This window comes from Vanacampus margaritifer, chromosome 15 (assembly GCF_051991255.1).
Source record: "Vanacampus margaritifer isolate UIUO_Vmar chromosome 15, RoL_Vmar_1.0, whole genome shotgun sequence".
Lineage (NCBI taxonomy): Eukaryota > Metazoa > Chordata > Actinopteri > Syngnathiformes > Syngnathidae > Vanacampus > Vanacampus margaritifer.
Window position 1 is genome coordinate 2,762,501 of NC_135446.1, and position 24,473 is coordinate 2,786,973.

General features: G+C 41.7%; 1 protein-coding gene across 1 annotated transcript in view; it reads left to right on the forward strand.

Annotated features, from left to right (window-relative positions):
* The window catches only part of snd1 (staphylococcal nuclease and tudor domain containing 1), a 203,500-nt gene that overhangs the window by 161,206 nt on the left and 17,821 nt on the right, over nucleotides 1–24,473 (forward strand). Inside the window, exons 18-21 of the mRNA XM_077544071.1 lie at nucleotides 10,433–10,574; nucleotides 18,491–18,614; nucleotides 18,934–19,003; nucleotides 21,160–21,273. Of these exons, the coding sequence (XP_077400197.1) occupies nucleotides 10,433–10,574; nucleotides 18,491–18,614; nucleotides 18,934–19,003; nucleotides 21,160–21,273 (450 nt within the window). The remainder of the gene's footprint in view (nucleotides 1–10,432; nucleotides 10,575–18,490; nucleotides 18,615–18,933; nucleotides 19,004–21,159; nucleotides 21,274–24,473) is intronic.

The window sequence follows — 24,473 nt, forward strand, 5'->3', positions numbered from 1 at the left end:
AAGCCATGAATGAAAAGACACCTTTGCAAAAGTGAACTTGGTCTCATGAATTTGCTACAGACCAGATGTACTAGACCACAGGTGTCCGGTCCTCGAGGGCCTGAGTCCTGCATGATTTCGATGTTTCTCTACTCCAACACACCTGATCCAATGATTAGGATCATTATCAGGCTCCTTCAGAGCTTGCTGATGAGCTTAAATATGAATCAGCTGTGTTGAATGTGGGAAACCTATAAAACATGCAGGACTCAGGCCATCAAGGACCGTACTTTGACACCACATGTACTAGATGGATGGTCAAGGTTAAATTGTGGAACATTTTCAAATTTGACGAGCCACTATAAAACTTTTTTTTTTGTTTTTTTTTTGTGCCTGTTGTCCTGTCTGTGCTTCTTTGGTTTAGGTATAAGTAGTCGAGTCGGTCAAGTGAGTTAAATCCTAATTGGGAGAAGTGCCCGCCCCACACTGTCGTTTTACTGAGCCCAAATCAAAAGACGTCCACATGGTATTAATCAGCGGTGGGGGGGTTTCACCCTGCAACCAACCACTTTGGTTAATGCTTGTGGCCGTGAAACAAAAAACTCCAAGGATTGTGCGGTGACCTCGTTAAAATGTGACCACGCCGCATGAGGCAAATCCCTGATGGAAAATAGATGGGTGCTTGTTCAAGGGCTTGTCAACTTAACAGCACAATAATGAATATGCGCGATTGATTGGAAGCCTGAAGGACGTCTGAAGAAGGTTTGTCATCGCGAACCTTCAAGAAACAGTTCCCAGAGAAGATTAGTTTTGGTAGGACTCAAATGTCCTTTCATATTTAGGTCAGTCTACTTTCAATTTGTTCCGCTCTTGGGCTGGATGGACTGCTAAAAAACACTTAAGTCTCCAGAAAGAGAACACTTGCTCTATGTGTGTTTTGGTGCATTTTACACAGTCTCTCTTCTTCTCGCCCTCACGCCTTGGGGAGTGACCGTTACATAAACCGACCTTCATCATCGCTGCAATTCCAAAAATCCTACTCGTCTTCTACCATTCTGCCCTGTTTTTATTTTTCCTGTTTTGGGTGGGTTTCAGTTAATATGACCACTCATCATGACCCTTACTCAAATCAAACACTACATTAATGTGTAGACGACTAGCATAAAAAGCTCTTGGAAAAAAAGCCCACAACTGGCCAGTGGAGTTTTTGTTCCCCGTTTCATTTGGCATCCGAGCTGTGTGGCCCCAAAACTGCATTATGGCTTTACAAAGATGGTAATTGGTTGGCCGAGTGGCCGCGCCAAAACGTTGTAATTCTCGTACAGACAATATCACTCCAGATTAGGGAAGCAAATCTAATGCGGTATAATTTTCTACCAATTACACCCACAGCTTCATGCCCCCATCCACTTTCCTTGGCGCCGCCAGATCAGTATTAACCTCTAGGCCTCTGTCCCGCTTGCTTGCCGTCCCACTAATCCTACCCTCATCATCTTCCCATGTTTTTGCCTCCCATTTTTCCACAGAAGGTGTGATCAGAAAGAAAAATGATCATAAGTCTTCCTTGGGAAAAGAAGATAAAAAACAAAAAGACGAGTGAGCCAGATAATGGCACCCTGGAAAGGCAGTTGTCATGGCAACACCATGGCAACCTTGGAGCAAGAATGCCCTGTTAATTAAAAAGTTGATTTATTGCCCTTAAATTGCAGACTTACACATTGTGGCGTTGAGGTAGCCTATTTCTTAATCACTCTGATCCAAGATAGCTCTCTCTCTCGGACAATGGATCCATCCACTTGAGGCGTGTGGCTCATTCTTATCCAGCTGGACACATTTGCTTAGGGACCAAATCGCATTAGGCTTGGCATCCGTTCGATAAGGCAGACATGGGTAGACAAAAAGAAGTAATCTGGTGGCTCACCAGTGTAAACTAGAAAACAAGCTGAGCAAATGGTTGTGGTAATCAAGAACAAATTTCATTTTTTGCGTGTATGTGACGGATTAAGCCAAAAATAGCAAAGGGAGTAATGAAGTGCATCATGTCAGATCCATCCATCCATTTTTTTAACCGCTTAGGCCTCACAAGGGTGGCGGGGGGCGCTGGAGTCTATCCCAGTTGGCTTTAGGCAGTAGGCGAGGTACACACTGAAATGGTTGCTAGCCAATCCAGGGTCATGGAGATGTAAAATAAAATGATCCTTAAATTAAATGTGTGACAACAGAGCTCAATATATGTTTGTGACCTATCCGATATTAAAGGACCGATAATCCTTACACAATATCCAACTAACATGTTTCAATCTGTGTCTAAAATCTTCAGTGGCGTTCAAACTCTTAACTCTTTTACTGCCAAAGACGTTAAAAGACGTCCTCCCATTTTTTTTTTTTTTTTTTTTTGAAACGGGTGCTGGGAAGGCTTGCGGAGCTCTCCTGAAAGTTTTAAGCAGGTTTTTTGAGCCTAATGACTATTTTTGGCCCCTAGAGGGCAGCGATGACTCTCTTTTGACAAGATCGGGTGGGCGTCAGTAGAGGCGGAGCTAGAGCGTTGAGCAGGAGATCAGAATGGAAAACAAAGGAAAAATGGCGGCCGGTCGCGAGGAGCTAACGCTAGAGCCGTTTTTTTCAAAGACCAAAAGCATCGCTAAAAAAGCACATTGTTGATGACGATAATCATCATCGATGATGAAGATGATGGTGACTCCGTGGTTGGAAAGCATTGACGCGGCAGTAGAAGACGTTAGATGGAGCTAGATGGAGGAGGGAACGGGCAATGGCGAGCGTTTGCAAGCAGCTCTACACTTACAAGACAAAAGGCATCGACCAACGCTAAAATAGTACATTGATGACGATGATGATGAAGGTGAATCCGAGCTTGACGGCGAAATTGGAACCGCTGACGCGGCGGCTATGACGGTGTCGTAACGCGGAGCGCAACCGAGCACGCACAGGCGGACGTTCGATCGGACGACGGAGAGTGCCCCGAGTCCAATGCATATTCATCGGAGGAAGTGTGTACAGTCTGCTACTTGCTTTTTATTCCCCGGAAAAAAAGGCCGTCAAGAAAGTGTAACGTTTGCACGCAAAACGGACCAATGTGAAAGTGAAAGTGAAAGTAAACTGTTGTGCGCGTCCTGGCGTCTCCTTGCGCGCAGGAGAGTGTTACAAAAGGAAAAACTGTATTTGAAACATCCACATAATTGTAAGTAGTACCACAGTTGCACACATTTGTAAATAGTTTGCGAAATTGTTTTGTCAAATTGTTACACTGTTGAATGGAAATAAACGTATTTTGCAATCAAAAAACACTTTTTCATTGTTGGTGAAAGCGTTTTACAGAAGTAAAGCACTATTTAGGTGTGTGTGGCATCATTCATGGACAAAAAGAAGTGTACAATTCACTAGAGTGCATGAAATAACATCGTTTCACAAAAAGCTCTTTTTCTCCGTTTTTTGTTTCAAAAGAGAGAATTTCGGTGAAAGTAACCATTTTCTATTGTTGATTACTGAAGAACGGAATAAGGTAGAAACAAACTTTTTTTTTCTGATGAAAGCTGAGAGTCCAATCTTTCATTTGGTAGTATGTGTGTTTCCATAGTCCAAACACAACATTTTCTGTGGACCTTGAAAGATCACTCAAAATGCTTAAATTGGCTGGCACTGGCGACAACCCGTTTTTGAAAACGTCTGGCAGTCAAAGAGTTAAGAGCAGATGAGCAAAAACCGGAGGAACGTACTTTTACATAATGTCTGTGGATCCCTGAAGTAAACATTTTCAAAATCAAGCTTTAATAGGAACACTCATTTAACTACTTTCCCATATTTTCTCTGACAAAATAGAGATATTTTGCCTTACAAGGACTGGTATTGGCAGCAGCATTAGTTGTGCTGGAGGTATGCCTCTTCTGGATTTATAGCTTTGATCCTCGCAATGCCCATCTCAAATGAGCAACACGTTTTCTTTCATTAACTTTCAATTCTCAAGCTATGTTGATGCTATAAATAATAAATAAACAGAAGGTTAAAAACTGGATAAACTTTTTCATTAATTAGGTTTCTGAACTGCAGGCCTGAGTTCTCTTTGAAAATGACACAGCCTTTAAATCTGTTATCAAAGTCCCACTTGGCAAAGGGCTCCATATGCCGGAGCAACTCGTCTCCAGGGTTTGTGAGATTGGTTTTGCATACCAGTCTTGTGGTTGCTTGTGTGGCGCCCTTGAGAACAGTGTCACAGGTGTTAAGTTTGTGTGTGCCCATTGCCCCAATTACATATGCAGCAATGTGTCCTGTTTCCATGGTAACGCCATGCCCTCTTTTGGCATACGCTCACATTCCATCAGTCAGGTGCCGCTAAGAATAGCCACTCACACTCCCAAAAGCCCACCAAACACGCCAAAGTGGATCAATTTGTGACAATTTAGAAAGTGTAGCAACTTGTGATCACCCCACGTCGTCCCTGAGCCGTCAATTTGTTGTGTGGATTTTTCTATGTCGGAAGGGACTGCTGGTGTTAGTGCTGGCGGAAGTTGGGGTCATATTAACCGTGTAGCCGTCAATTTGTTGTGTGGATTTTTCTATGTCGGAAGGGACTGCTGGTGTTAGTGCTGGCGGAGGTTGGGGTCATATTAACCGTGTAAGCCGCGGTTTCATGGCGAGAACATCTGCTGGCCGTGATATGAAAGCGAGGTGAGCGAGCATCTTGCCTTTTCTGCAACCACTTTTCTCCGGCTCCTTTACACCTTATGGCCGCCTCGCCGTCCATCCGCCAACCCTGTGTGGCTTTAATGCATAATTTAGAATTAATAATTAATTGTTAAGAACTGCAACCGGGTTGTACTTTATCCCTACCAAGGCCTTCTAGCAGTGATCTCCTATATCCACATTTCCGCCAGGAAGGAGATTGCTGGGCCAAATGTGTGACAGTGTTTGCTTCACTTTGACCATATCCCTCACCTTGCGTTGTTAAAAGTTAAAGCACAAGTGCACAACTGCACACAAGCAGCCTCTTGATCCTGATCACAAATGTACAAAATAACCCTGGATAATGAGCCATATGCTGTTTATCTCAAGACCTAATCGGTCCACATCAAGTAGTCTATTCTGGTAAATTTCCATCACAGCTTATCTTGATTACTGTATTAAGTAAGCATTTGCTATTTGAGTTCCTTGAGCTCTCCAGTCTTGCATAATTTGCGTAAAAAAAATATTCCCTGTTTTGGCATCACGCTAGCTCGTTCCACTTGTGCTCAACAGTCAAGTTATATCGTTGTAAGCGAACTGATCCTGGGACAATGGCTTTTTGCGTCTTTCGTTTTCACAGCTAGGGCCATTGTGCGGCCGATGTGTTTTGGCCTTGCAGACTCGTAAGCGTTTCCGTCAACTTCGGACACCGTTGTACCCAACTCACGTTTTACAATGCCTATAATGTGTGAATACAAGCTGGGCAAAGAAGCTTGCCCAAGTTCTTCGAAATCACTTTTTTCGGCCAACCAATGGGAGCCAACTCCCACCCGACTCAACCTTGCTAGAGTTGCCGTGACAAGGCAAGGCATTGGGTTTAATGTTCCATCAACAACCCTGCTTAACCTTGCAGGCCGTCTTTTTTTTGCACATGGGTGCTCACGTTTCCTCTGACCCTCCTATTTTTAGCCTAAGATTCACACTCTAGTGTTTTTCCAAAATTGGTCCCCAAAATTGCGTGTGCGTATGTTAGCCACAGCTGCTAGATCAGTAGCATGACGTATTGTTGATGTGACGCTAAATGTGAAAGGGTTGAAGTTAAAATATGTTGTAACGTACAATTAGCTAAAAATTTTAAAGTGGTGATAAACGTACCTGCCGAGTAAAAATAATGCGTCTTCTTAGCTTCTTGAAGTCCAGCTGTGCTTCTCTGCTATTTGTTGACAAACAAGGGGCATTTTCCTACAAGTGCAGTCAAATGATTGAGAGCTTGTCTTCAATTAGTTGTTTTTCCTGGTGTAGTGCTTTAAAAGTAAATTTGATGGATGTGGCCTCAGAGGGCTGATTTTTGTTCAGATTGTTTTGCCTCATGCACTACCTTCAGATTATATTGACAAAAAAAAAATCTTTCTCTCTACCTCAAATTGTGAAGTGAACCCAACAAAAAATGACCTTACACACAGGCAATAAATTCCCTGGTCGACTCGGTCCCTTGGATTCGTGTTGTCACTTCTATAGAACAGCAAGGCAGCATTGTGAAAGAGGCTCCTCTTACTTTATATACCAATCAAAATGATTGTATCTGCCTCCTTGCTGTATTTTATAGAAGCTAATCATCCAAAAAAGGCAACGAGTGGACAAGGAAGAGACTGAAAGAAAGAGAACTGTCCTCCAGTGAATACATGAACCATTCTCTCCACCCAGGATTCATTAGGGATATAATAGGGTCTAAAGTGATTTACAAAGGGCACTCTTATGAATAACATGCTCTTATTGATTTCAATTATTTTCAAAGCGTGATTTACTAATGAATTTTCAATGGCGAGCGCGCGTGCTCCATCGCTTTGTTCAGACGCCGAGTCTGCCGCGATTCATTAAACGTAAGACCCGCTACTGGCGTCTGATTAAAATGGACGCGCCATGTTCTTTTGGAGGAGCACGCTCTCTTTTCTGAGGGCATCATTAATTATAACAGAAGTTCAAGACCTTCCATTTGCAAGGTGAACTTGAAGCTCCAGTTGGCCTTTCTTTGACGGATCAACACAGACTTAGTTTGTTTGTGCCCAAATGACATTGTATGGGCTTTGGGGTGAAGGATCTTCGTCTTATTGGGGGATTTGTCTCAGCAGACCATGCACATACACAGTCATTGAAGGGAGACACACACCTTTTAATTTGCGTTCAAAGTAGCCTCCACGTTCCTCCATCTGGCACTCGCTCACCCATCTGTGGTGCTGTTTTTGCCACACGTGTGAATCGCCTTTCAAGACGGCCTCTCTCACCATCAAACAGCAAATTTTCACTTGGACCCAATTGTTGTCGACTCGCATCTCCGGAGGGTTGCTCCTCCTCAGCAACTATGTGGATCAATGGAGGCTTTCTTTAATAGCAAACACAATTAGTATTCATAAAGATGGAGCCAACATTCTTAACAGTAAAAAGTTAAAAATGCTAAGATACTAATACATGCTTAGTTTAAATGTTATTTGGCATTAATTTCACAACTTTGACTTTCATTTATGGCATCAAACAAGGCAACAGTTCGAATAAATGTGTCCAGGGATAAAATGTAAAATAAAAATAAATGCATTACAGTAATTTCTGGACTATAAGCCGCTACTTTTTTCACTTGCATTCGACCCTGCGGCTCATACAAAGGTGTGGCTTATCCATCAGATCACAAGGGGGTGCACTATAAAGGAAGCGCAAGCGCGTCAGGCAGAGCAAAACAAACCAAGTGAGCCAAAATACAGTAGCAGAAACAGAATGAGAGCGCGACAATTTGCGCTCTCATTTTGGAAAAGAAAGTAGCGGGGAACCCGGTGCGGTAACATTAAAAACACCTGCGGCTTGTATGAGTAATAAACACGAGTATTCCCCAAATTTAGCTAGCGCGGCTTAGTCAGGTGCGCCCTATAGTCCAGAAATTACTGTACTTTAATTTTGAATGTTAGAACATTTGCTTCAATAATATGTATAGAAACAAAAACAAGAAAAAGACTAAACTTTTTATCTTAACTTTGATAACGAATTATGTTTCTTTGTCCTTTCTTGTCTTTGCGGGATTGTGTGACTCAATATGAGCGCAATGAACTGACTGAACTAAAACTATTATTCCTGAGAACTTTACTTTTCAAAATCTTATCGCAGAAACTTGGTATTGACAGTCACTCTCCAATCCATAGTTTTCACATTTTAGATGAGTCATCACTAGAGGCCTTTCCATGAGTGAGAAAAAGAAAGTCCTCATTCACCTTCAAAGTTGTCATAATAACTTCACACTTTGCACAAAAAGATAAATTGTTTCATCTGCTGGCTTTGATGACATCCCTGCTGTTGAAAAGTGTTAAGTCTGGCATTGTTGGTGTGAGATTATCGCGTCCTCGGCGGTCGAGAGATGATGAAACCAAAAAGAAAGCCCGACCGACTCATGCAGTCAGAATCGCTGCGCCGGACTTCAAAACAAAAGTTATGTCATTCCGGAGTTGCCAAGGGCAAGCTGAGCGGCGTCCGTTCTTAGCACTTTTGTCACTCTCTTGCTCTCTGTGCGAGTGTCTCTCGGCCGTTGTATGTCTGTGGCTGCTGACTGACTGGCTGGAGCATCTGGCTGCAGTTGCAGAGCAGCAGTCACATACCTACCTGCATTCAAGTGGAACAAACTGGATGGTTGGCTGCTCACGGAAGGTCATCAGCGTGTGTGTGTGTGTGTGTGTGTGTGTGTGTGCGTGTGTGTGTGTGTGTGTGTGTGTGTGTGTGTGTGTGTGTGTGTGCGTGTGTGCGTGCGTGCGTGCGTGCGTGCGTGCGTGCGTGCGTGCGTGCGTGCGTGCGTGCGTGCGCGCGCGTGCGCGCGTGGGCGGGCGGGCGTCATGCAGCACATATTCAACCCAATTGTGAGACACTCTTTGTTAAATGTTCACGGGCTTTAAGTGAGATGTTTGTTTGAATGTTATGTGTATAGTCAGACATTATAAAATGACATGACAGGAAGACATAATTTTAACATGACATGTTTAATTTGATGGTTTGGTGTTGAACACGCGTCCAAAAAATGATTAGCTTTCTTTCATCTTTTTTTCCCGTCACCTTTTGTGTGCGTTTGCATGCTTTACTGCTCTTAAATATGAGTACACAGTGGCTGCATTCTGCCTTAACAAGCACCTTGCGCCCCGTTTTCTTTGTACAGTAAACACACACACACATCAGCTGGCATGAACTCCTAATGAACCTCCTGCCCTCCCGTTTCTTCCTTCGAAGCCAAAAGTAGTGATGGGACGAACAACACTGGCGCGCTAGCACTGTGCCGAGTGCTCAAGTGTGAAACCCCGTATCGGCGCGTGTATCGCTTTAATAAAAAATCACGTGACCGAAACAGGAAGTGTGTCGTTTGGATGTGCCTCGCCAAATTGTATTTATAGGTACACAAACTGTATCAACATGTTGCGTGTTTGTTGGATGGAGAGGAAACTGTTTTCTGTTGCTGTAAATTTACCTGTGCCTTTTGGATTTTTGTTTGTTTCCACTCATGGATCGTTGTAGAAAATTTTCACAAGTCTGGAATCATTTTGATCTTTTGACGCCACATAAGGTAAATATTTCCCTACTTTGGGCATTGTTTACTGTTATTTTTTTTTTTAAATTAAATGTGTCTACTCGCCTTGGAGCAATCACACTTCAAAAACTTTTGTTTCTCAATAAAAATGTATGACAGAATCTGTTTTTAGTGTGTTATTACATATGGTTTAAAACTTTTAACAAAATCCCATACAGAAGTTAAACATTTTAACTTTTATTATTTATTTTATTACATACAAATTTGCTATATTTTACAAGCCAACTCATATGAGCATCTAATAAACAACTTAACTCAGCAAGCAAATGGACCAACTGAAATTATACAAAGATGAGATCATATTTTAAGTAAAAGACTAGCAAGTGAATAAATAACATTTATGAAATTTATTTTATAAATATAAATTCATAAGCTAATAAGGTTTACAGCATGCACGTTTTACCATCTTATTTTCATTTTGTTTATCTGCAATGATTTTAGATCTACAGCAGAGGTCACTATTGAGTGACCAATACAGTGTCAATACAGTTTGTCTAATGTGTCAATACACTCCTTGAGGTATCATCGTCCCATCACTACGAGATGTAACCTTGATGTGGGAAGAATGGAATATGCTTCCATCAAATTAAGGCCACTCCTCTTAATTCACTAATACAGAACAAAGTGTTTGTTTTTATTTGTTAAACTACTTTCCTTTATGACATGCTGTGTGTCATATAACAAAAGTTTTCATGGCATGACTTTTTAATGACGGTTAGTAGGACATTTTAGTAATCTGTTCAGCATAATTTTTACAATACATTGATGGCATTTTTGATACGCTTTGTTCTAAGACATTTTAACATGAACATGAAAATATATAGGATGACGTAATTTTTAATATGACATGATGAATCTGCAATCGTTTTTTTTAATGACATAATTTTGGCATTTGTAGACATGCATTGCAATACATCAATTTTAATATGACATGATTTATTGTAAGACATTTTTCATTATAGTATGCACTCCAATTTGACTCAATCAATTGCACACAATTAATTAATCCATTATAACCACGTCTACTCCTACTACATGATGGAGAATGTATTTTCCCTCATCTTTTCAGGCCTACCTAATTTCCTGCTACAGCGAATCCAACGCGCCATACGGAGTTGTATGTAATGCGGTTGTGTGTGTGCGTGTGTGTGTGTGTGTTTTTTGTAGGTGTGGGCCAACTATGAGGAGAAGCCCAAGGAGGAAGTGGTGCATGTGTCAGAGGAGAAGGAGCGCATAGCCAAATACAAGCCGGTCTACGTGACAGAAATCACCGACATGCTGCACTTTTACGCCCAGGACGTCGAGACAGGTCAATAGATGTCTTTGACGTCTTATTTACTCTTTGAATTGCACTCTTCTCTTCCTCATCCATTCCTTTTTATTAGCCTTTAACATCAGGCCAACTTTATTAACTGCAATTTCACAGAGCAACAGACATGCTGCTTGTTCTTATCAATTTCACAGAGCAACAGACATGCTGCTTGTTCTTATCACAATGCAATGATGGGAATCCAGCACCACGTTCCCTCCTGTCACTTCTGACTGGGGGAACTAACAATCCCGCTTGGATGCTCACACACACCGACTGATGTATGTTTTCACATGAATGAATGCATATGTGATAGATCTCCTGGTGTGTTGTCGTGTTTGGTGCGACCCCCCCACCACCAGTGCATCAAACAAATGCCTTGTGAAAGGCCATTTTGATTTCACTTTATTTTGTCATACATTCTTTGGAGGTCTTTTTATGTTTGTGAAAATTTGCATTTGGAAAATATGTGCCTTGGCACAAAGGCTGGAGCATTGTTGTGAGTTTTCACGACTGAGCTTAGGTCAAACTTGGCAACAGTTTGCCATGAAATACAAAAGTCGTAGCTGGGCTTTGCTACAATTCAAGCAAATGTTCCATTCATTATGTTCAGTCCGCTCGTTGCTTCGTCACGCTTGCGACAAGCGGACTACATCTCAGGCTGAGTATTGCCTCCTCACTTTTAATAGCCTTGTGAGTGCCAACATGCAACAGATAATCATCTTGCCCAGAAAAGGAGGTTAAAAGCCCCAGTAGCGCCTCTAGCTAACTAAATTTTTAAAATCCTGCATTTATTCACTACGGTTACACATACAGAATCAAAATACTGCCTCCCTAACTATCATACGGTGGGGAAAAAAAGGGATGAAAATAAAGCTAATAGAAATAAGAAAGGAACAATTTAATGAGGTAGAAAGGAAAGGTTTCGCTTGCCAAATCTGTGAGATATTTGAAATGGAAGTTGCACCAGCGATGTGTCAAATTGGCTATGAGACGTGCAACTTACTGTAGTGAGTTGGCTCAAGCTAGCGGAGGGAAGATCGATTTGAAGAAGGAAAAAACTGCTCCCAAAAGGCAAGGCAAAAATAAAAATTGTTCCACAGTTGGACGAGGGGCGACACAGCTCGGCTCAAGGTGGATTGTGTTTTCAGGCGAGATCGAGACTTCAGCCTGAGTTGTTCTCTCGGCGCGCAAGAAAATCCGCGTATCAGCTGGCCAAATCCCGCTATTGAGGCCGAGATCCGCTGCGTATCTGCGTCCCGAGGGAGACCAGCCGTTGAACCAGCTCTCGCCGCAATGGGACACTCGGAGGATGGAGCAAGTCCTGGTTGACGCACGGGAATTGCGCACTGCCAGTCCAAACTGTGGCTGCTGGGTGTTGGAAAAGTTTGTCGGCAACTGTTGTCGCCGTGGTGGGACGAACACAAAAAAAGGAAAATATATGAAAAAGCCGTGTGAAAAGTGTCCGTCTGGCAGGAGGGCGCGCGCCGAGGTTTGGTACACGGCAGCGGTTCGGTGCGATCGCCAAGCCCGAGACACTTGGTCGTTCAGGGAACAAAGGTGCCACGTGGTTGAGAAGCGTGGCATGGCACCGGGTAGTCCTTTTGTCAGTTCGGGCCAGACGGAGGGAAAAAGGTGGAAAAAAAGCAGGAACAGAGGCTGGAAAATGAGAGAGTGAACAAAGTTTGCGCCGGCTGTTTTAAAGTTGTGGGGCGTGTTCTTCAAAAAGAAGGGGGGCAGGCCGTCCCTATTTTGACTCGACTCAACTCCAAGACTTTTAAACTACAACTTATTTAAATAATTAAGAATTAATAATTAAATTTGGGCAGGCTGGCAAGTCAAGTTCTTCCAAGCAAAAACATCATGCGATAATTTTGTTCTTTCCGGAGTAACCTCTTGATTTACCATCATCATTCAGGTTGAAATACATATGACATTCTTTTCCAAAAAAAGAAAAACATACATGATGTGAAACATTCAGTTGTGCGTAAGTTCACTTGTATGTGATGAATTATGTGGAATGTGGAAAATTGCTTTGGGGATTATAGGGGTTTCATGTGAGGGCAATTCCGATCATCACGACTTGAAGGCACTCTGGTCATGTGTAACCTCCAAGAAGACTGGAATGTACTGACTTGGATTCTTCCGGACCATTTGGTTCATTTTGTTTATGACTTAAACAAACAAACTCGGCAGGTCTGGAGATGGAGCTTTCCGATAAAATACTTTGGTACCATAAACTTGTGGTTCTGGCTGGTGAAATGCAAACATTCACATCCTGGTGACATGGCTGGTGGTTGACTTCAAAAGGGTGTAATCCCTGTTGGCCGTCTCTGGCTGAGGTGAAAAGGGAGAGAGCGGAGACCTCTTGAACGCTCAGATCACAAGGGGGCACACTATAAATAAAGTGCTAGAGCATCAGGCAGCAAAGCAAACCAAGTGAACCCAAATACAGTAGAAGAGACAGAACGAGACCGAGACAATTTGCACCCTCATTATGGGAAAAAAAAGTAGCAAGAACCCGGTGCAGTAACATTAAAACACCTGTGGTTTTTTCGAGTGCGGCTTATATGTGTAACAAACTCCAGTATTCCCCAAATTTAGCTAGCGTGGCTTATAGTCAGGTGCGCTTTATAGGCCAGAAATTACTGTAACTCACTCACCATAACGCTAAATTAAGAGCCGCTCGCCACATAATGCGTAGTAATCACCTGTAGCTGTAAGTCCATAAACCTTTTTTTTTTCTTGTTGGACATAGGCACCTGCTGTCTCATCACTAGGCCTTTTCTCTGTTGCAAAGAAACTTTCCAAAATGCGTGTTTTTTACTAATTATGCTAACTTGTCGATTAGCATCAGCGCTATGCGACTGAGATTATTAGCATCTTGACATGCGTCAAGAGTCCATAGTAAGAAGAGAGAATCCGGTCACTTTTTAAAATAAAATATTTTTAAGACTCAGCTAATCAATTAACTGGAAGTACAGTCGTTTTTTCGCGACCCTGTCCAAAGTGGCCCACGGCCCGGGACCGGTCCGCCGCCCGGTGGTTGGGGACCACTGTTTTTAGGCATGTCTTCTTGACGTTTTTGCTGGTTTTGTCATGTTGTTCAGTAAAACTGGCTTCAGAGCTAAATAAAATAAAAAATAAAAAACTAGGGATTGCTACTGAGTTACTACAGTTTGCATCAGTGTGCAGTAAGCTATTGAAGATTATGCAGTCATTATCAAGAAATTGAAAAGGCCTCACAGCTGTTTTTGAACTTGAGCGGACCCACCAAATAACCTCAGCGCCTTCATCTTTCTAAAGTGTGAAACATCTGGGAGAAAACATTAAGAGAATTATCGTTTTATCCCCTCAGCGGGTCATGCCCACTCTGCTCTTAACCCACCCTTCTTTTTTTTTTTTAATTATTCCCCTTTAATAACTCCTAAGTGCAGCTTTCTTCATGCATGGCTATCTTTACATGCACTCGATAAGTGATTAATTTCACGTTTGGAGCTTTTTTCGTCTTCACCAAATCACCGGCAAGTTTGAGGGATTGCGCTCCTTAATCTCCAGGTCATTGGAAGGCTCTTTATCTGTTAATGTACTCATTTATCTGGCATTGTCTCACTTTCCTCCCCACACACATGATCTCCCCTTCAAAGGGCTATCATGCCATTCCAACCACCCCCGATTTTTTCCCCCTTCTCTTTCCCTTTTCTGCCTCTCTCTGTAGGCCATATGTAATTATTGTCAGGAGTGGGACCCGCCTAGATCTCTGTGACTTTGCGCACTCCAAAGACATGGGCCACTCCAGGCACTTGCAACCAGGAAGTAGCAACCCCCACTTCTCCACTGTCAACCTCATTACAAAAAATAAATAACAATAACATGCTAAAAAAAAAAACATTAAGTATTTACAGTAATTTCTGGACTACAAGGCTGTGCTAGCTAAATGTGGGGAATATTACACATATAAGGTGCACCCGATTGTAAGACACAGGTGTTCTTAATGTTACCGCACCGGGTTCCCGCTACTTTATTTTCCATAATGAGGGTCCAAATTGTCTCGCTCTTGTTCTGTCTCTTCTACTGTATTTGGGCTTACTTGGTTTGTTTTGTTCTACCTGACGCTCTTGCACTTCTTTTATTTTGCGCCCCATTGTGATCTGATAGATAAGCCGCACCTTTGTATTAGCCGCAGGGTTGAATGCAAGTAAAAAAACGTAGTGGCTTGTAGTCCAGAAATGACTGTAGCGGCATTGTGTGTCCCCGCAGTCTGAATATTGGATGCCACATCAGCTCTTTATTAAAGATGCCAAAAGTAGTAAGTAGTAGTTTGTAGGTTGACGTAGATAACAAGTGTGCTGTAATTAACGGGCCGCTAAGGAGGATAAAACTCAATCTTGACAATCTGCGCTACAAAAACAGTTTAGCAGCCATCACATGATCGAGGCAGATTAATGGCTTGAGATTCCAAAAATGGCAAACATAATGCACTTCAGGCAAACTTTGAAAATTCCCAAAACAATGAAAGAAATCATTTCAGTAGATGTAAGCGTCTTTTAACGTCTTTGCTGTGTTGAATTACCTGCCAAAAGTGCCGTCAGGGATGAGGAATAGATGAAACTGATGTTACAGCTGTTTTTATATTAGGACACTTTTGTTTGTAGTCAACTAGAATGCGATCAACGGCATCACAGACCTGTGTCATATAACGATAGACAACAAGCAAATCAATTATTGAAAGTGCAACTTGAAAGATGAGATGGTGAAAACATGATTAGTCGATTTCAAGATTTAAACATGAATTGCAGACTAGTAAAGTAAACTTGTCAACTGATTGATTCAACCCTAGTATATATAGATTCATTGGGAAAATATTTCACTGAAATGTTATTTTTTAATAGTATTTATTGATTGTACAAGGCCTGCAAGTGATAATTTAAAAGAAAGAAATCCAAGTTTACAGCAATAACAGCAAATAAGTATTCTACAACAACTTCCTTGGTGGAGGTCCGACTTTCAGAAAGGATGCTGTAAGAGAGGGGTCTGAATTATTGGATGTTTTTTTCTGGTTATTGCGACACTTGAAGTAAAATGGAAGAAACGACGCCACTGGTGACTTATTACAAAATGGTGACTAAAATTGAGCTTTCCATGAAGGTTGTTGATATTTGATATTGCAGGAAGAGAGGTTGTGACAGCACACTAGGGACTCACATGGCCTTTTGCCACACATCCCAAGGCTGCGTGGAATTCTATTAAGTGCCGTGTATGAAAGGCTGTTAAAGCAAAGGCAGATAAAAAAAAATCCCATTAAGACAAGAGTCCAAAAAGAGCAACATGCTCTCCACTTTCTCTGTGATGAATCTCTGTGATATTCCAAGTCAACAGAGTTGTGATTAAGAAGATTGGAAGAAGGTCCGGCTTTGAAGAGCAATCTGCCTGATGGAGGAGGGTCAGGGGGCTTCATTAGGTGATGAGCAGCTGCTGCGAGTAGAAGTGTGAATCATGCGGGCCAAGTGGCACCTGGCCTGGGGGCTCATTACGCCAGCTCGATTAGATGGGTGGCGCTCGTTCAACCCTGCTCTTTGGAAAAGGGTTTTGATGGACAGGCGTAAAAACAAATCTCACTCACTAATGATTGTAACTAGCAGGAGTCTTGCTTCAACAAACCAGAAGGTTTCATAGTGTGTTCTGACTTTGGATGATCCCCAATCGTGTTTTGTTTTCCAAACGGATCATGTCTTGAACTTATTATCTTGTGAAGGATTTATGTTGAGAGCAGACGTGACAGGACTTGACTTGAGAGGTGACCGGAGTGAATCTGCGGAAGCATGCGAGGGGTTGTAAATGGGCTCGTTAAAAGCAGCGAACCGTGGCAACGCTTGTCAGCGGCTTTTGACTGCTTCACTCGCAGCTGTAATAATCACGTTAGCGCTCGCGGTCAAAGCGCCGGCTATTTTTTACCCCGAGGTGGCGTTAGTCGCTGTTAACTCAATCAGAATTTGACAAAGGGAGTTTAAGCACTTATGCATACCAACCCCCCCCCCCCCCCCCAAAAAAAAATATATATATATTGGTGATATATATTCGGCCACCGCAGCAAAAGTAGAAAGAAGTCCGTCGGATGTGCGCCCCATGCATAAATATCCTCAAAAAGCACGAGTTGGTCTAGCTAGGCTAATAAATCAAAAGGATTGCTACCTTTTTGGCAAAATTTGGAGGTAGCCGCACTCTCCAAAATGGCCCCCAAACCTTGCTTAGCCCTCATTTGGCATCTATCCTCCCAGTTAATGAAATCATCCCGTCTGTCTCAGCATAGATAACCCCGTAACTATTTACATATGCTCCCTGCGCAAGGTGTTAATGACGACGCGCGGCCGCCGCAAATGACCCATGCAAACGCGCTCGGTGTGTCTTAAAAAACAAACACTGCATTTGCGAAGGTTACTTGATATTGGAATGAGGCCACATAGCATTAACCAGGCAGATTTAAGAGAAGCAATGTGGGAGTGAGTAATTGCAAGGCTGACATTTCTGTTGTCATGTGTTTATATTTGCGGCTTATTTATTTAATATGTCTGTATTGTGACATTGACGCACTATGGCTAACAAGCTTGTTTGATTTGTACATCTGCAGACTCAACACAATTGCCAAGCACCTGCAGTCATTCATTACAACCAGACCTTTATAGTAAGCCAATTTCTGATGCTCTGGTGTGGGGTTAAATCAATTAAGGATGACACCAAATCAAGCAGCCTGGGGTCCTCAATGATTGGGCACGATGGGGCCTACAGGCTCTTTGTTCCTGGGACCTAAAACTCCAGAATCATTTTGTTCTTGATAGTTTTGGTTTTGGAGTGTTCCAATCCAATTAGTTCCAAGGTATGTTCTGACCCTGTCCCATAAGTTCCTGGACACCCCCCTGGCAGGGTCTTCCTTCAGGCCTGATAAAAATGACCCTATAACTAAAAATATAATGGTCCTCCAAAAGTGTGCAGGGTAAATATAGTTGTCTGCAACCCCATAAACTAAACTTCAAGGCTTTCAATCTTGACGCACGGCACCATAATATAGGGATGTAACGATATCCAAACATCAAGATACAATATGATCATGATATGAAGCTCACAATACGATAATTATCACGATATTGTGGGGAGTTTGGCGATATAAAAAAAAGAAAACAAAAAAAGATCACAATATTGCAAAAAATAAATAAAAACTTTATACTAAAACACAATATTGTGCTTTTGTACAAAACAGCAATGTATATAAACCCCCTACAATCTCTAATAACACTTAATATTGAGGCACTTTACTTACTAATGCATGCACACATTGATCTCCTCCACATATTACGTTACCCTTAATATGACCATTAGTGTGGATTTTAAACATAGAAGAGCCAAAACATGTATGCGTTATTTTGTTATAATTTTAAAGAATTTAAATTATTATAATGCATATAAGTATCCGTAAAAATGTCAAATGGTGTCCGGTCTCTTAGCAATCACAATCAAAAATGTGGCGGCCATGGCTCAGGGTGTAGAGATGGTCGTTCAGTAACCAGAAGTTTGGCTGTTCGATCCCCGCTCTCCCCAAGTCATGTGTTATTGTGTTGTTGGGTAAGGCACTTCACACACATTGCCTCCAGTGCTACTCACACTGGTGTGTGGAAGGTGCGAGTGTTTGGTGGCAGTCGGAGGGGCCGTAGGCGCACACTGGCAGCCATGCTTCCGTCAGCCTGCCCCAGGGCAGCTGTGGCTACTTAAGTAGCTTCCTTCCACCACAGTGTGAATGTGAGTGCATGAATGATGTATCCATTCCATTGTAAAGCCTCTTTGAGTCTCTAGAAAAGCGCTATATAAATCTGATGCATTATTATTATTATTATTATTAATAATCACTGTGTGTTCCCTACTAGGAGGCCAGCTGGAAAGTCTGATGGAAAGCATGAGAGCAGAGATTGAGGCCCAGCCCCCCGTGGAAGGAGCCTACTCTCCACGCCGGGGAGATTTCTGCATAGCCAAGTTTGCTGATGGAGAATGGTACGTGTCGGGATAAAAATGGTACTTCATTAGAGAGCTGCGCTTCACCTTTTACGTCCTTTCCCTTGTTGGCGCAAGAAAACCTGATGTTTAATTTTCACCTGGTCTCTTGTTAAACTCGTAAGCGTAGACAGTATTTGGTGTGATGATGTCACCACCGCTCCAGTCAGCTCTGGTTTGACAGCCACACACGTGGATCCTGCATGTTGACATTTATGCCTTGTTGTGGCACCAACATGAAAACTAGAGAGCTGTCTACAGGTAAAAGACAAACAATTGGGAAAGCAGGGAGAATAATGCCCAGCATTTTCTCCTGCAGGTACAGAGCCCGAGTGGAGAAAGTGCAGTCGCCGGCGAAAGTGTACGTCTTCTACATCGACTACGGCAACGTGAGTGATGGAAAACAAGAACAGTGAGATTGTTGTGGGGTTTTTTTTAGGACATGGCATAATTAGTCAAATGCTTGACAGGAAAAGAGGCAAATAATGGTGAAGTTAGAAGTAATGGTAGGTTAAAACATTCAGCGAATAAAAGTTTCATTTTCCTGAAATAAACGTGAAGTTTTTTTAAAACAATCAATTTTTGTCAAAGGTACTCAAAAAATACCCAACATACTTTGTAGCAGTATAAAGCTGATTATTAAAATTTTCCCTTTTAATAATTGGACATCATTATGGTGTGAGATTCCACAAGATTTCTCATAAACATGAACTTTGTATATCTTAAAATACTGGCCTGTGATTGGCCGGCTGCCGTTCATTTGATTAGCATAGGGAACAATAATCAGAGATAGACGCCAGCATGCTGCAGCAGCAGTCCGGCTAGCTGCTATGCCTGGTGCCATGTTGGCAGGGGTGACTTTTCAATAAAATGCATGGACATTTAAAATCAATTGGCATTTGCTAATTTCTCAAACAATTTTCATTTTATTATGTCCTGTGGAGGGGAAAAAAGCCCCACAAAAATATTTTTACCTATGAAAGATACCAGTTTTTTGTTTTGGTTTTTGCCAATCCGCACACAAAGCATTTCGTATCTACCTTATTCATGTGCTAATGATGTCATGAATAATAATGATGTTGTGAGGAGTGTAGTGTAATGGTTCAAATATATCCGAACTCTGAGATTATGATTAGATTATACCCAAACCTCCTCCTTGAAATATAAATCACTGTGAATTGAGGATGTAACGATAACGGCAATATTGTCATATAGCGATATTAAAACTTTCACATAATCGTCGTCATGTCACGATATTAAAAGCAGTACGTGTTCAAAAAGTCAGGTTGATTTCCATTTGTGCAATTCTAGCATCCTCTGGTGGCTAGTTTTTTAATGCAGTAAAATTTTCACAAGGCATGTTTTGGCTCTTCTATATTTAAAATCCACGGTAATGATCAGATGAAGGAGAACGTAATATACTTGTAATTCGAGTCAATATGTGGAGGAACTCAGTGTGCATGCATTAGCAAGTAAGTGCCTCAATATTAAGTGTTATTCAAGATTGTATGATATGTGCATTGCTGTTATGTATAAAAGCACAATACATATATGGTGCTTTTTTATAGAATGAGCTCTTATTTTCTTTTTTTTACAATATTGTGACTTTTTTTTATATCGCCAACCTCCCCACAATATCGTGATAATTATCGTTTCGTGTGACCTTCATATTGTGATATCGTATTGTGATGTTTGCATATCGTTGCATCCCTACTGTGAATGGCATGCCAGTTTTTTATGTTGGCCTTAATCACTCATTAGCAAAGCAACACAGCAAATGCACTTCTTTATCGCGTGTATTGTTAATTCCCACGATGCATTGGGCCATCACTTTGCTTGCGTTCATCCACTCCAACGAAGGGCTTTTGTTTTCCCCCTTTTCCTTGTTCAACAGAGACACATTTCGTTGTCTCTAATACGATGTCAATAAATGTGATTGATTGCAAATGTTGAAGGTGTTCTCCCTCTCGACTGGAGGGCATTGATCACGTTAGTCTAATATACGCGCCTCGTTAAAGGAGCGCTACATTTTTTAATGGTGCTGACTTTTTGTCACAATTGTCTATGTTCTTGTTAAATTCACCCACTCCAGAGAGCATTTAATCCTTTATTTATTTATTTGATGAGCTCATGTACTGGTTAAACAATTTCCCGAGGAAATTCCAGATCAATCTGTCCATCTGTCTATAATCCAAGAGAAAGACATCACCAACTATTGAGTTTTCAAGGGAAACCAAATGACAAGTGACTAAAAAAGCACTTGCTAACTGTCATCATCTGCGACGTGCAATTTCCATTGGGGAAAAAATGATCATCCCCCCACAAAAGTTATTTCCACATTTATTATTGAAATGTCTATTCAGAGGCCTAATGACAGAAATCAGGGCTAATTGTCACCGTTGTTGTATTGTAACGTAACGTGTTGTGTGGGCTTGTTGACTCTTCGGCAGCTGCCAAAGCCTTGCGCACCCCCACTTCACCGGCCTAAATTGGAAGCTTGACACCAATGACAATCATAAACGCAATCAATATGTGTTGTTGCCAGAGAGAAATGGTGTCATCCACCCGCCTCGCCACCATCCCGCCCGCCTTCAGCACCAGAATGCTGCCAGCACAGGCCACAGAGTACACCTTTGCCTACATCCAGGTGCCGCAGGACGTAAGTCACAAAAATGCCCACCTTGCTTTTTTGGGTGGAAGTCTTGTTTGTCATACACAAAATGTCCAGTGGGGCACAATCACCTTCTGTTTGCATGTTAATTAAACACAAAGCACGATTATGTTTATGAATGTAAAATTTATTATTTTTGACATGTTATACGTACATTCATTTTATTTTTATATTTCTATATTTTAATACCATTTGTCATGTTCAATTATTTCTATATTACAAATATTTTTATATCGTGAATAACACTTAAGTAAATGAATAAATCTCAATCAATAAAAGAAGAAATCATTAACAGACAAAAATGCATCAAAGTAAAAGCAACAGTAGGAAGCATTTTGCTGTAATTTAATCATCCCTTTCTCATTGGCCAGACATGTTTTATATATTCTGTCCCAAAATGTGCTTGGTCACTTGGTGTGCGTGTGTGTGTGTGTTTTCAAGCATGCTGTCACTCACCTAGAGTGGGTACCTCCTGAAGGGTGAAGTGGCCCATCTGTTGCTTCGTCACCTTTTCTGCAAACACACACAGGAAGCTGACGGGCTCTCGTCTGGCCAAGTAGAAGCCATCTTACCTTTTTGTGTCATCCTCACCTCCGCAAAGCTGTACACATAGGCCATTTCAGATAGTTGGCGCCGCAAGTAAACACTGCTCTCCAGCCGTTGTATTTGGAACAAAATAAAAGCCGTCATGTTTTGGAAAGTCGGCGACACCGGCAACGCTCACTCTGTACACAGGCTGCAAAAGGTGATGCACTGCAAAATCTGATTCATTTAATTTTTTTATAAAAGCGCGTTGTCAAAGCAGCTTCTCTCTTTTGTCACACTCATAAAAAAATCAAATGAACTCAAGTTTCACAACAACCAAAAAAAGTCAATTAATTAATTAGCAATTAAAGTCAGCGACATTCGGGCTTTTAAGAGGCTTTTCACTTGGAGCACTTTAAACGTTATGAAAACATTTACACATTCATTAGACTGTCAAGTCTGGAGAAGTGCTTTAACCAAATGAAAGATTGGACTCTCATCTTTCATCAGAAAAAAAAAGTTTGTTTCTACCTTATTCTGTTTTTCAGTAATCAACAATAGAAAATGGTTAGTTTCACCCAAATGCAAAATCAAGCTTTTTGTGAAACTATATTATTTCATGCACTCTAGTGAATTTGACACCTTTTTTTTCCATGAATGATGCCACAAACACCTAAACAGTGCTTTACTTCTGTAAAACACTACCACCAACAATGAAAAAGAGTTGTTTCATAGCAAAATACGTTTATTTACATTCAACAGTGTAACAATTTGACAAAACAATTTGGCAAACTATTTACAAATGTGTGCAACTGTGGTACTATTTACAATTGTGTGGATGTTTCAAATACAGTTTTTCTTTTTGTAACACTCCCCTGCGTGCAAGGGGACGCAGCAGGATTTGCACAACAGATTAGTTTCACTGCAATTGCCCCTTCGCGTGCAGATGCTACACTTTCTTGCCGGCCTTTTTTTCCGGGGAATAGCAAGTATATACTGCAGTGTGTGTTTGGCCATGTTGCCATCAAGTCTACTCTCAGGATCATGATATAGTGACGTTACGGTGGTGTTACGTCTGGCTTCCTCATGTCCTTCAGTTCCTATACCGGGTGGTAGATGTTTTGATCCATCTCCATTCATGGTGGCATTGTTGTCCATAACCAGTGTCTTCTCCGTGATCAGACTGTACCCACTCCTTCGATGAATATGCATTGGACTCGGGGTACTCTTCGTCGTCCGATTGAACGTCCGCCTGTGCAGAAGTGCTCGGTTATGCTCCGCGTTTTCCGGCATTAGTATCGCTAGCCAGTGAGGCTTTATGACGTGATCATAGCCGCCGCGTCAACGCTTCCAACTTCGGCGTCAACCTCAGAGTCACCATCATCATCATCGTCGCCATCAATGTGCTCTTTAGCATTGGTCGATGCTTTTCGTCTTTGAAAAAAATGCTCAAGCGTGAGCTGCTTGCAACCGGTCGCCATTTTCGCTTCCTCAGCCATTCTCTCCTCAACAATCTAGCTCCGCCTCACGTCTTCTACTGACGCCTACCCAATCTTGTCCAAAGAGAGTCATCGCTGCCATCTAGTGCCCAAAAATAGGCATTATACTAACTAGATCTGCTTGATACTTTCAGCACAGCTGGCCAAGGCTTTCCTCCACCCGTTTCCAAAAAAAACCATAATGAACGTCTTTTAACGTCTTTGACAGTCCTCCGTAGGATTTTACTGAACGTTATTTAATGTTTTTGGCAGTCAAAGAGTTAATTGACATCTTCATCTGCTCTTTACAATTTTTTACAAAAAAGTCAACAATAATTATTTCTGCATTGAACATTTGTGTTAAAAAGCCTCAAGATATTGCTTTAGTAAACAGTGGAAACAGTCAAATTTCCTAAATGGACACACAGTTTATTTGGAAACAAACAAAGAAGGGGTGATTAAATGTACTACATCAGTGGTCCCCAACCACCGGGCCGTGGGCACCTTTGGACCGGGCCGCGTCGGGCCGCACAGTTAAAATAATTAAAAAAATACTTACTGTACTTCCGTTTAATTGATAAGCTGAGGCTTAAAAATATTTTATTTTGAAAAGTGACCAGATTCTCTCTGTTTACGACGGACTCTTGACACATGTCAAGATGCTAATCATCTCAGTCGCGTTTTGTTACCCTTGTTATGGTAGTGGACTTGCGTTTGTTGTCGTAGCCTTTTCTTAATTAGCCGACGAACAGCCAAGCACCCACTGGGTTGCCGGTCCGCCAAAGTTGTGGACATGTATGAACCGGTCCGTGGTAAAAAAAAGGTTGGGGACCACTGTACTACATGACATTTTCCCCTTTATCAACAAACTAAATGTATGGGGGGGGAAACATGACATTTGGGCACATTTGCAATGTTTTCAGGTGGACATCTGCTAACAGGAGAACAAGAGACGTGTCCAAAACACTTTGTCGATGCAAAAACAAAAATGGATTGGACAATTAAAATGTTATGTGACAAAAGTCACTTTGAGTCTCATGCTCTTATTAGGTTAGCTTCCATTTGAGCAAATCGGGCCTCTATCCAGCACACTGCAGCCAATTTTATTGAGTTCAAGTGACAAAAATGAAAAAAGGAAAGTACAATCAACCTGCTTTGCTAAAAAATAAATGCCTCATTTTGATT